Source organism: Psittacula echo (assembly GCF_963264785.1).
Source record: "Psittacula echo genome assembly, chromosome: 4".
Classification (NCBI taxonomy): domain Eukaryota; kingdom Metazoa; phylum Chordata; class Aves; order Psittaciformes; family Psittacidae; genus Psittacula; species Psittacula echo.
In genome coordinates this window covers 59,103,263-59,116,122 of record NC_137738.1, presented here as the reverse complement: position 1 = coordinate 59,116,122, position 12,860 = coordinate 59,103,263, and the positions used below count along the sequence as shown (strand labels likewise).

General features: G+C 38.1%; 1 protein-coding gene across 2 annotated transcripts in view; it reads left to right on the top strand.

The window, feature by feature from the left end:
• Positions 1-10,311, top strand: part of RPF2 (ribosome production factor 2 homolog) — a 33,866-nt gene extending 23,555 nt beyond the window's left edge. For both annotated transcript variants that reach the window (XM_080615196.1, XM_080615197.1), the window contains exons 11-12: positions 6,418-6,472; positions 9,553-10,311. In XM_080615196.1, the coding sequence (XP_080471322.1) occupies positions 6,418-6,472; positions 9,553-9,588 (91 nt within the window). In that variant the 3' untranslated portion in view covers positions 9,589-10,311. The remainder of the gene's footprint in view (positions 1-6,417; positions 6,473-9,552) is intronic.
• The last annotated feature ends 2,549 nt before the right edge of the window (positions 10,312-12,860 follow it).

Genomic DNA, 12,860 nt, shown 5'->3' with positions numbered 1-12,860 from the left:
AAATGTTGAATTTTTTCAACAAAGCCCAACACTACCCATCCCTGGTCACTAGTAAGAGAGGTACTAGTTCAAATGTGTGCCTTTTAGCACAACACAAAGAAATCTGTTCAGGTTGGTTTAAAGGGAACCTCCAAAATAATATTCAGGAAACTTCTCCTTTCCATCAGGAGTAACCTTCTGACAGAACTTATGTGGCTTCTAGGTTAGCTGGAAGGATTTTCTCCACTATAAAGATTTTTCAACAAACTTCTTTCCCCTCGATGTTATGGAGCTATGGCATGAATAAGATTATTTGAGCTGCATTGAATGATCCTCTTTAATGAACTTGAGTAACAGATTGTCGTGCTTGTTCTAGTCTGAGCATGATCAGAAATACTGCATGGTGGTATGTTATGTTTGGAAAGCTAACACTGCATCTTAGCAGGAGCCTCAAATCTTTTGAAGACAGATTTAGTTATTTTCTTCAGTTATGAAAAATATTTTCAATTTAATTTAAATTCCATTAGACCCATGTTGCTGTTTTCAGGAGGTAAGAGCTGATTAGGTTCTCAGTTACTTTTCTTTCAATTCCTGGAAGGAAATCTATTCTGTGGCTTATGTGGTAAAGTGACTGAAGAGTTTAAGTGCGTGTAGACAAAGCTGTCCCTGTTAAGGAAAAGTATAGTTAAAGGTGTAATATGAGAAAGTGACAAGTGAAACGTTTTTTCAGCATGTGGGCTGCATAGGACACAACAAACCTACCCTAAAGATGGTCTCATGCATGAGATTCTGTCAACAATAAATCTTCTTCCTTTAGAGACTCATGCTTGAGGCAGAAGATTAATGCGACCTGCCTGGTATGCCTGGAGGAAAAGATGTATTAAATGCTAGCAGAGAAGAAGGAAAAAACTTGTCAAAATTTGTGGGTTTTTAAAAGAGTGCCAGCATTTGGTCAGAGCCAGCTACACCAGACTTGTGATCGATTCTGGGAGCTGAGTTTACAGGAAAGTTTTGTTGTTCTGTTAAGAAGTAGAACAGGATGAACTTTTCAACCTAGTAGGTAGAGAGCTAATTTCCATGGGCCTAACTCTGTCAGCAAGACAAGTGAGTGTTAAGAAAGAACAGGCAAACTGTTAAGACAAGGCATTAGGTGTTTTCTCACAGCAAAAGCCAGATGACTGGAATCAGACCAGAAAGTTTCTAAGTCCCCTCATGGACATTGAACTAGACATCTGACTTGAAAGATAGGAAAAGGAGAGATAAAAACTTACATGATACTCATGTATGCAAACCCAATTTTGAAGTCTGTATGAAAAGGGAGGTTTTGCAGGGGAGAAGGAATCATCAATTATAAAATTTAAGTTGGAGCAAGGTCTTTAAAACCTTTTCCTGTATGTCACACAGGAATCTGTCATCACGTGTTGACCCCCACCCTGAGCTGCATGGGTTCCCATAAGTACATCACAGTATGAAGTGTTATATCATTCCCACCTAAGGATCTTGAGTCATGTTCCATTTGTGAAAAGTCTTAGGCCCCATTGACACTTATATAAAAAACAAAAGCAAACACCAAAACCCCCAAACCCACAGCTTCCCAACTTTGTATTTACCTGACACAGTCTGTTTTGTAGCAGACTTGTGGAGAGGTTTGTCTAAAATCTTACTCTATTCCTTTTCAATTCACAGTCCAACCTTCAAGAAGGTTTTGAACACTCACAATTATTTATTGTAGAACTGTAATACCCAGGTTCCTCCAAGAAGGATCCCAGAACCTTGTTGTGCTCAGCAGAGTGAAAAACACAATGTAAGGAAAAGTCTTCACCAAAATACTGAAGTGGCACATGGCTCTTCAGAGACTGAAAGTGGCTTTCCTGCATTCTGGTAGTTTCTCCTGAAAAAAACAAAAACCAAGACACCTTAAGAATTATCCCTTGAGGGCTCCTGTTGACTTGCAGTCATACGTTGCAGAAGAGTGTTGAACACAGTCAGCCCTCGAGAACCCTGTTTCTTATTTCTGTATTGCACTAAGGAGAACAAGCGTTCCTGTTCCTTTGTTCAGAGAATAATTATTTCTCTTTTCTATTTTGTGCTTGCCAAGAAGTACTTGTGTGATTAAAGTGGTTTGTTGTTTTAGATTGATAGTTTGGGTGGGGGATAGGAGAATTGCTGGATCCTCCTTCCAGGGACCAGAAGATCTAAGTGAGCTCATTGCCACTCTAGCTTCCTGCAGAAGGAGAGGTCTTAGTGGGGTCACTAAGGATTAGCAGTTGTATGAATAAAGATACCTAAAAGAAAGAATGTTTTGAAGGTACACAAACCTTCCTTTTCCAGACAAAAACACTGACATTTCATAATCAGTCTGTGATGAGGAACAAATTGTTAGGAAAAGGGAATTCCTGGGAATTGCAACATTGCAAACTCTGTTCTTCCAAATCAGAATGAATAGCCAAAACATCCCACTGAATGAAAATACTGGGGATTGGAAAAAGTTGATTTGTGACCATGGAAACATGTCATGCCTTTTTATTTGGTATAACCTGATGATAATGCAAATATCCATGCTAATGTTTCATAAGTTGAAGTTACATAGAAGCACAGTGCTTTACTCTAACATTTTTACTTCTACCCACTTTGAATTTTCACCCCTGTCACAAGACAAAGAACAACCACACTCAATTCACATCAAGAGTTCTTTTCATCTGAGGGGACATGATTTAGAGAGTTCTTTTCTCAAAGGTAAGACTCACTCATTACCTGCTGGATGGGTTTTCTGTGTGATTTCCCCAGATATAGGAAAATAAACTGCAGTGTCTGTGGTAGCAGGGAACTGCATTTGTCTTCACCCTAGAAGTTTAAAATGAGCATTAAGTGTCCTATTCCAGGTGCTTTGGGAAAGAGTATGAGAACAGGGAGAAACTTAACAGAGCTTTACTTCAGTACCTCTCCTGCTATTTCCCAGAATACTATTCCATAGTATAAAGAAACCTGAAGTATATAAAGTTCTTGAGCTGGAGATAATCTCCTGCATGTTGTATTTTGTTGTTATGGCATCTTTCTTTTATGACTCTTGCTATTGTTTTATTGTTAAGGATATAATTTTGGCATTTCAAGTACTTTGTATTGATTAGTTTCATAATTTAGTTTTGTTGAGTGACATAGTAATTACTGGGTTAAACCTGAGGCCTGATAGGATTCTTGGACTCCCCTTAGGTCTGTTGTCTGAGAATCAGGGGATAAATGTTTCCTTTCATCTTTCATGATTTTACAGGCCTCAGTTTCCTTACTGATTTATTTCCCAAGCTGCAGAGTCTTGGCCAATTTAAATGCTTTTCACAATGAAGCTGTATCATATGGATAATTTGTCCTCTTTATACTTTTTCTACTTCTGTTATATTCTTTCTGAGAAGAGAATTGTATGTAATAACAAAGGTATTGTTGCATGACTAATTCTGACATATACAACATTTTCTTTTTGATATTCTCTTCTTAATAATGATTAATGGTTTATGTGCCTGTTCGACATTATTGTTTAGGGAGCTATTTCTGCCACAGAAGGAGCCAAAATAAGTCAAGAAGATCTCTCTTCTTGAATGAACATTCTAATGAACAACAACATACTAGAGACCATTATTTTATATACCTAGAGAAGGTTTTATTTTTTTTCTTCACATTTGTGTTTTTAAGCATTGAATTTAAGCTGCTATTTTGCTTCCCAGTTACTGGCTATATTCAAATTCTTCCACAACTTGTAGTTTGATAACATGATGTGACAAAGTTTGCTGGTGATGTGGGACAAGTTGGTATTGTAAAGATGAGTGCCGCCTGCAAAGATATCCAGAAGACTCTTCTGAGGGTGCCATTTCCATACAACTCAAATAAAATTTAGTGTTGCTATGCACAAATGATGAACAAAACTGACATCAGCTCAAAAAAAAAAATAAAAAATTACAAGTGTTCTGAGCTAACAACCATGGCTCTTTGGGAATGAGACCTGGACATTATATTAGAGAGTGAAAAAGTCACTCTGATAGTCAAAAAAGTAAATAAAACATAAAGAATTAGTATGGGAAAAGAAGAATTAGTGGGAGGAAAATGAAACAGAGTACAAACATTTGCTCCTGTATGTATTCAAATTGAGCCCGTACCCTGACTGCTGTGTGCAGTTCAGCTACCCCTGTCCTCCAGCTTGAAAGCGGCCATAACAGAGCTAGCTCAGAGAAGGCGAAAGATAACCTGAAGATATGGCATGGCTTCTATAGAGAGAATGATTCAATCAGCTCTTCTGCCTGAGAGAGATACAACTGACAGGGAATATCACAGAGATATATTAATTCATGGATGATATGGAGACGGTTAATAGAAAAACGTTCTTGTGTGGGAAGAGACAGTTAATTTGGGAGTATCCAAAGAAATCTACGGGAAAGAAGTGGCACATAAAAGAATGTGTTTTTTCTCACAGGCAGTGAAGCTATGGAACTCCTGCCAGAAAATATTATGAGTGATATAAAACGTCCATTTATCAAAATTCCACTAAGTCTGGGAAACACTAAGAGGAAGTTACTGCTTCACTTCTTTGCCACCTGTGCAGTGGGATGGTCTGTACCTGCATGAAGCTCGTGGATGATACTGACTTGGAGAAAGTGATCCTTCCTCCAGCTTGGCACATTCCTTCTGAATGGCCAACAAAAACCTCTTGGAGTTCAGTAATGGAAAATGCAAAATACTTCACCTAGGATGTCATAAGCACATGCAGCAGTGCAGGCTGGGGATACACAGGATAAAAAATAGCTTTGCAGGAAGATGCAGGTGAGCAATCAGCTGAATAGGCATCTGTAGTTTCTTTTGCAGCCATGAGACCTAACCGATCTGTATTAGCAAGAGCATGGCCAGCAAGTTGAGGGAAGCGATTATTCTCTGTATTTGACATGTATGAGGCCATGTCTGAGGTACTGTGTTTGGATTGGGCCACCCTAGTGCAAAAGCAATATTTACAAATTGGAGAGGGTCCAAGAAGGGTCACCAAGACAGTCAGGATGCTGCAGCACATACTGCACAAGTGGAGGCTGAGAAAGCTGGGTTTGTTCAGCCTGCAGATGAGAAGAGTAAGGGAGGGTCCAATTCCTCTCTTCTACCTCCTAATGAGTAGAGAAGTATTCAAATAAACTTACATCTGTGTTTCCCAAGACATGTCATGCCTTTCTGCATCCTCTGTCTTACTTTTGCTTCAGACGAGTAGAATTGTTCTGAGCAGGAGAAGTCAGGAGGCTGGGGCAGCCTGCACTGAGGGCTGGGGGCAAGAAGAGTGCTTTGCAGGCTGGGATTTCTTGCAGTGAGAAGGTGGGGGATGTGGAAAAATGTGAGAGTGGAGGAAAAGAAGGAAATCTGGTTAGGAAAAAGAATTTAGGGAAGGATGGGAAAGGAGATGGAAAATATCAGGGGTTCTGGACTGAAAGGATGAAGAGAAATTGTTTGGCTCTGAGGGTGGGTTGCAAAATGAGTTTGGAGACAGAAGGGCTTGGGAGATAAAAAGTCACAACTGGGAAAAAGCAGACAAGAGGGGAGAGTCAGGGGATGATCATGCTGTGCTATACAGCATTTGGGATGAGAATAGGCAGGGATTACTGTGATGCCTCCCTCCTGCTTCTAACCAGCTCAAATCTGGAGACAGAAATTTGCAGAGACCTGGCCTTCCTCTCCCAGCAGCAAGGGATTTGTCTCTCCTACATTCTCTTTTTGTCACTCAAAAGTATAAAATTTAAAGTTCGATTTCCAGACAAGAAGATAACATTAATTTTGCTATCTATTTTTAAATCGACAAAAAAGCATAGCAACGTCACAGGACCCTCAAACTCAGCTCCTCCTTTACAGTTTTACTGCTCCTTTCCAGGATGAGATGGGGCACTCATTAGTCAGTGTGCAGACTCGGCTGCCAATTGCACTGTCTCCCTTGCCCAAATCCATTTCCAAATTTAGCCAGATCAAGCAAGTTGTGGACAAAGACCATTCCCGGCTTGGCCGGCAGATGGCAATTACTGTTCTTTAAGGGATCCTTAGGCGGCCTTTAATGCATACAGAAAAGGGATTTGCAGTGGCTCAGTCTCCTTAATTTTGAGTGTAAAAACACCTCTGAAATTTGAGTTCAGCTTTCCTGTCATCCACTAACAGATCAAATATCGGAGCTTCTCAGTCTGTGGAATAAGTACTGTCGTACATTAAGGAGAAATGCACTTAATGCTGTTTTGTTCATTTTGCAGTTAACTCTGGTATGCTGCGGTACCATGTAGTACAGGAAGTTTTGGTCCCTTTTTAAAGGTACTGTAAAATCTACATTGTTTCTGGGATGCTTCCTGTCATATCAAAGGGTCCTGATATGCATTGACATGAAGAGTTGAAATGAAAGAAACAGTGGACATAACTGTGTGTTTCCTATTGTTACAGATCCACAGGAAATGAGCCATTTGATTTCAGAAGAAAGAAAAAGCAGAGCATGCAGGTATGGATAATATATGTAATAAATGACAAACTTCTGTAAAGGTTAGCAGAGAAGGCTCTGCAGGAGAATAATGGAAAATTGAGTAAGGTTCTTTGCTGAATAAGGAAAATATTTCTGGGATGATGTAAAAAGCCAGCAAGACAGCAATCAGAACTATAGCTAATGGACAAATATACTGACATTTCACTTTTCCTTGCCTGAATTTCTCTTTCAATCTCAGTTTCTTAAATCGTTCTCTGATGATCTTTTTGCCTCAAGATGCATAAATAGGATATGAAACAAGCTTTATCTAGCTTTGCATGACTTAAGGTTAAGTTCCCCTGATATGAGTCTGAGGGCTGAAATGAGCAAAGAAGAAAAACTAGTGGGAAGACAAACATGGGATCATACCAAAAAGGCTGGTTTACTGTCAAACACTCGGTATTTCAGACTGACTGAAATACTGTGTTTTACTTTCCAGTCATACTGATATAATCAAATTATAATGAAAGAATGAATTCCTAGACTGAGAGTGTAATTAACAGTTTTTAACTCAAGGTCCTTTCCCAAGCTATTGCAGACAGTCCAGAAGTGTGTGATGTCTGCTCTTGTATTTCTACGGTTAGTGGCCAGAGCTCTGTGAAATCCTGAGTTAGAAGCCCTCTCACTGTCAAAAAAAGAAAGTGCTTCTTTGAGTAAGAGAAGAGTCTGTACCACCAGAAACAAGCCAGTCAAAGCAGGAGTCTGGAGGGGCTGTCTGGCCTGGGGCTTCAAAGGAAGTCCCAGATTTGCTGGTGGTGAATAGTTAAAGCAGACTACAGGGACTATATTCAAAAAGTCTGTTTAAAAACAGACAAACCTGTAATTCTTACATGTTCATGGGTAAAAGTGTGTGCCCTTGGCTTTAACACAAAAGTTGATTCTGAAAACTGCTGTTAGGAAACGGTGTTATTTGGAAACAGCAAGGTAGACTCAGAAGGAATTTATCCAAGAAATTAGGAGGGTTGGTTTGGGGGTAAGAGACAGAAAAGTCTCAGGGTAATGAGAATGGGGTCAAACATGATTGCTATACCTGTAAATCTGCTTGAGAAATCCAGAGTTAGGAACACTGGGTCTATGTGCATCAGCAAGTCTTTAAAATGTGGGAGGTTGAGGTTGGAGACAATCACAACAAATCCATGGCTAACCAGAGAACAGACATCAACCCACCTGTGACAACAATTAATGCTTCCAGTTAATATCTCATACATATGTTGCTCACCAGAATGAGCTTGACATCTTGTCTTTCAGAGAAGCACACAGCTTGGCTGGAAAAAAATCAAGTCTAGCTCTCTCACATTGCTCTTACATATCAGGAAAAGCAAAATGAGAAAAAATGGCACTCAACCGTTCCAGTAGGTTACCCTGAAGTATCAGTGCTGCTGTGAAAGCTGAAGTCAAACACAAAGTTTGGGGTTTATGTTTGTATCTTAAATTCCTGGCTACTATTGGATTCATTGCACAACCAGAAATCTGCTTTTTCCAACTGATAGCCTTGTAAAATCATAGTGGAAACAGAAAATACTGTGTACTTTGGCTGAAGCATTTCCAACCATAAAGATCTGGCAACTGAACCTTGCGAAAAAATTTTGCTAATTATATTTAAATTGGAGTGAATCAATCCTTCCAACTCTGAATAAAGAACAACTTTATTTTTCCCAAGGAGAAAAGCAGATGGGAGACTGGATGCATTCAGGTGAGCAGGTTTTTAGCAAGTGTTCCCGCACTGAGATTTAACACCACTTAAACAATACCCATTCATTAGGCTGGTGCAAGTTATTACACTGTGTAAAGTAAAAGAAGATCTAAAGTTAAAGCTCTGTAGTTACTCCACAACAGCTCATGTGTGAACAGAAGGTAAAACTTTGTAGTTACTCCACAACAGTTCCTATGTGAACAGTCTGATATCAGAGTATTATTTTCTTCTTGGTTAACTTTTTCCACATGTCCATGATATATTAAGCTCATTCATGAAAAAAAAAAAAAAAAAAAAAACAACCAAAAAAACCCCTCTTCTATATGTGGATATAAGTCAGTTTTTGTAAGAAAGGGCTGGTAGTCCTTTAGCTTCTGCTTTTCTACTTACTGGTGGCAGTACATCACGTATCCTGCAGAAGTACCATTAGCAAAATGCCTTAAGATCAAAGGAACTACAGAATTTTAGAGTCTGGCAACAGAGTGGGTCACAAAAGGTCAGAAAACATTCTTTCTGTAAAAATTAGGGTCCCGAGTTGTTTTTAAGATCACCTATTTATGTTAGAAGCAACTTTCTCAGCAAGTATAGTAGGCATGTTTGGATGATGATACAGAAATCTGAGATGACTTAATGATTGATAATGTCATTCTCCATAGCAAATTTACCTCAATGAGAATTGTGCAACATTTTGTACACATTTTTCATGCCCAGTCAGTAGCATTATAGGTCTTATTAATTGTAAAATCCTGTTAGTACCCTGTAGTATACTGCTGTAAATTCCAGGAAAGTGAATTTTGAAACTCTGATACTGCTGCTTGTATGGTTCTAAATCAGATTCCTATGTGTTTAGGAATCATTCATGTGGTTTAAGTGGTTTGGGTTTACATCATCTTATTGCTTATTTGGCCCAATTTGAGCACACTATCTTTCCCTTAAAGGGTGGTACTCTGTGTACTATGTTACTCAAACAGTTGGCAACTTCTTAAAGATTTAAAAGATGCTACTTGTAGAGCTTGGAGGAGTTGAAGGCTTTTAGGTGGAGTGTTGTTTAATTAATATTACTATCTCAGGGAGAATTTACTCTTATATAAGATGACCTTGATTTCACCCTTGTGAGAAAAGGAGGGAAGACTCACATTTTCATTAAGGTGTTTGTAACTACAATAAAAAACCCAGCCAGCCACCTAAACAGTTAGACATTTCATACACTGAGTAAATCTGCCTGAAAACTGATGCTGCATCTGTTGTGTCACAGCTCTATGATCACATGGTACTGTAATGCATAATCTTTCCATAATCTTTCTTTTAAATAATTGGGATCATTATGTTGATAAAGCAAATTAATTATAAATTTTATCCATTTTAGGGAATGCAGTCTAGGTTTCCCAGACAGAAATTTTAGTCTATTTGCACCCCTTGAGTTATCAAAAATGCTACTTCAGAGGGAGTGCAAGTAGGACTTAGGAGCTACTGCATCTGGACAATATACATCTGGCTTTCAGGTAAATGCTGCACGATCAATGACCAATTATTTGGTAACCTGACAGTCCTTGTGTGTGAGGCTGGCCAGGGGAGTGCGTTGTCTTTCTCAACCTGAGTAACATGGGAGGCATTAACAGTTAAATTCAGAATTCCTTTACGAAATTGGCTTGTGTGAACAACATAGATCCTTTTTCTCTGTATCCATTTATGTTATTTCTATATCTAAAGTAAGGGTTATCTCATTACTCTGGATGGATTTCTATCATAGCATAAATAGAAAGTGCAGGGCCTATGTGTATGCTTACTTTTGAACAAGTGGTATAAGTATTTTTACTTAGCCACCAAGTAAATATATATTCAGAGGAATGGCATTGATATGAGATTTATTTAACTTTAAAAAAAAAAAAAAGTCCCTGTTAATTCAAGGACTAACTTAGTTCTGCTTTTGAAGGAGAGGAGATATGTGATGGTACCAACAAGATTTGTTATGTTTATTTCACAAAACACAGTTATTGCAGACTGAATTAGGAATTTCCATATGCCTTTTTTAAAATCTATTTTAACCGTATTACCAGATATGGGATGAATTGTGAGGTAAATAATCCATCAACTGCAGATAACTGAACCAGAAATAGTATGTAAATTCTGTTCCGAACTGACCTGCAACAGACTGAATTTTTTGCTGTGGGACACTCAACTTCCCAACTTTAAATTCAAGATTTCAGATAGATAATAGTTAAGAAATAGATGTAGACCTAGCACAACAATTAAAAAGAGGAAAAAAAAAAGATTGCCTCTCTGTCAGTCTTTCATATATTAAAGCAACTCTTCGTGAGTAGAAAAGTAGAATGAAATGAAGCTCTTCTGTGCCAGCTGCAAGGAAATTTATAATGTATTTAATATGTCCTATATATTTTAGGTATTTCAGTGCAAATCTGTACAACCTGAAAATATTCCTTCATGTGTTTAATATCCTCATACTACTCTTAAAATGTCAGATTTTTAAAATTTTGTATTTTTCGACACAAATGTGTTCAATTTGCAAAGGCAAGTAGACTTTCTACATGGAAGACTTTGTTAACAGTTTTTATATGCCTTAATATTTGAATTGAGTCACTTAGATAAACAGTTTTGTTTATCTAGTAAGTAAAACTCTGATGGTGTTGTAAATCATATCTCGAAATGGGGCCACTAACACCTGCTATCCCTTGCTATAGCCTTCAATACAAAGCACTTTCAAACTGACAAAAAAGAAAAAGGTGGTAAATAACATTAATTTAACTTGAATTGAAATTAGAATTCTTAAAAAAGCAAGAAAGCAGGATTAGTGTCATCTGTTCTTGGTGGTTTGTTGCTTAGGTAGGATTGTTGGAGGTAGTAGCTCTTCTCTTTTTTGACATTTTGCAATCTGACAAGTTAGTTTAGTAGCAAATGAGCAGACAACCAAAATCTGCTTATAGACAACAATCAGATTGAGTTTATTTGATAAAACATTTACTTCTCTGATGCTCAAAACTTTTGCTGAAAACAAATTGAATTCTTGAGATCGCAAAGGTGGTCTGGAAAATATTAAATCTATATAAACAAAGGAAGGAACTTTGAGGTGCTTAGATCTTATGATAATGGACGCAACATGAAACACTTGACCTGGAAAGCGGTATCAAACCAAGTCTGCAGACAGCCTAAAACAATGGCTTGAAGCAATTCCTGCTCATTTGAAAGAGATGTTAACTTTGAAGCTGCATGAGAATGTTGCCAACAGTGTTAGTTTTTTCGTTGCCAAGAATGATCATGCTAGGACAATGTAATCTTCACACTTACTCATTAAGCAATAGGATCAAAACAAACTTCATGTTTGGGGTCTAAATAAACGTTATCTTAGGATGATCTCCAACTTAATATTCATGCGTGGGATTAATTTCACCGAATTCTAGGTGCCTAGGGTTCTCACTTGTACATCTAAGCTAGTCATCTGAGGTCCTTTAATATCCCTTACCTCACCATAAATGATAATGTTAAAAGTAATTTGTCCCGTGGAATTCCCTATTCCCTCCTACCAAGACTACATAGATGACCAGCTCTGATCAGATGTTCACAGTGGAGACAGTGATAAAGTAGGATGGAGGGATCCTGCACTAAAAGTCTGCCATAAAAAACTTAGCTTTGTGGAACTGGAGACTTGCAGGTGGGCTTTAACACTTAAGAGCTATTACTTTCTTTCACTTGCCTACTTTTAATAACAGCAGTTATATGTTAACTGTGTCCCAGATAACAGCCTGTCAAGTCCCATCCACGCTTTGCTGAATAAAAATCTAACCCAAAATTAAATCTGTAATGGAGCCAGACATGAGGCATCACCCATCCTTTAGGTGAACATAAACGAAGAAATGGTAAGTCTGAAACTCTAATTTTAAATGAACGTAGATATGGGAATTGGAACTGTTACCCTCAGCTTCACTAATTAGACATTTAAGCTACTCTCTTTCCCTTTCTCATAGCGCTCACTCTTTCTCTTTTGAAAGGACAAAAAAGAAAATTCTCCAGTTATTTGTGAAGCAGGAGGGAACCTGTACCTTGACAACTAATAGCACTGTAGGAAACTTTTACTGTAGGTATTACCAAATGCTAAAACCAAGGTTAGACACTCCCAATGCTCTACTGGGCTTTACAGTAAACAAATAAAATCTGTACTTTTTATCTTTGAAAATGTGACTCACTTGCTTCAGCAGTGAGATGCAGTCCTTGTACTTCATACAACACAGCTGGAACCCTGTCTGAAGCATCAGTAGAACATCCTGTCTGACCACACGATGTATAAACACTGTTCACTGAATGGGATTTAATCTGATGTTGATCTTCACACAGTTGGTGATACCATATGTTTTTGTGTTTTAATGGTTGTCCTGTTTATCTCATCTTTCTGACTTAAGGCCAAATCCTTCTGTTGAATAGGAATGTTATTAATACAAGCTGAAAATTAAACAACAAAAAGGCTTAATCATTAAGAGCATGCATTAGTCTAAGTGGTCACAAAGGTTTGTGTTAGCTTCATGTCCTTTCTGAAAAGTGCCCAGCTGTCTTGGGTTTGCGTTTATTGTACCACTTGCTGCAAATTTGTGGCAAAGTTAGGTATTTTACTAAAGACCTTTTTAATTTTCCCTGAATGATGTAGGTATACCCTTTTCATTGATA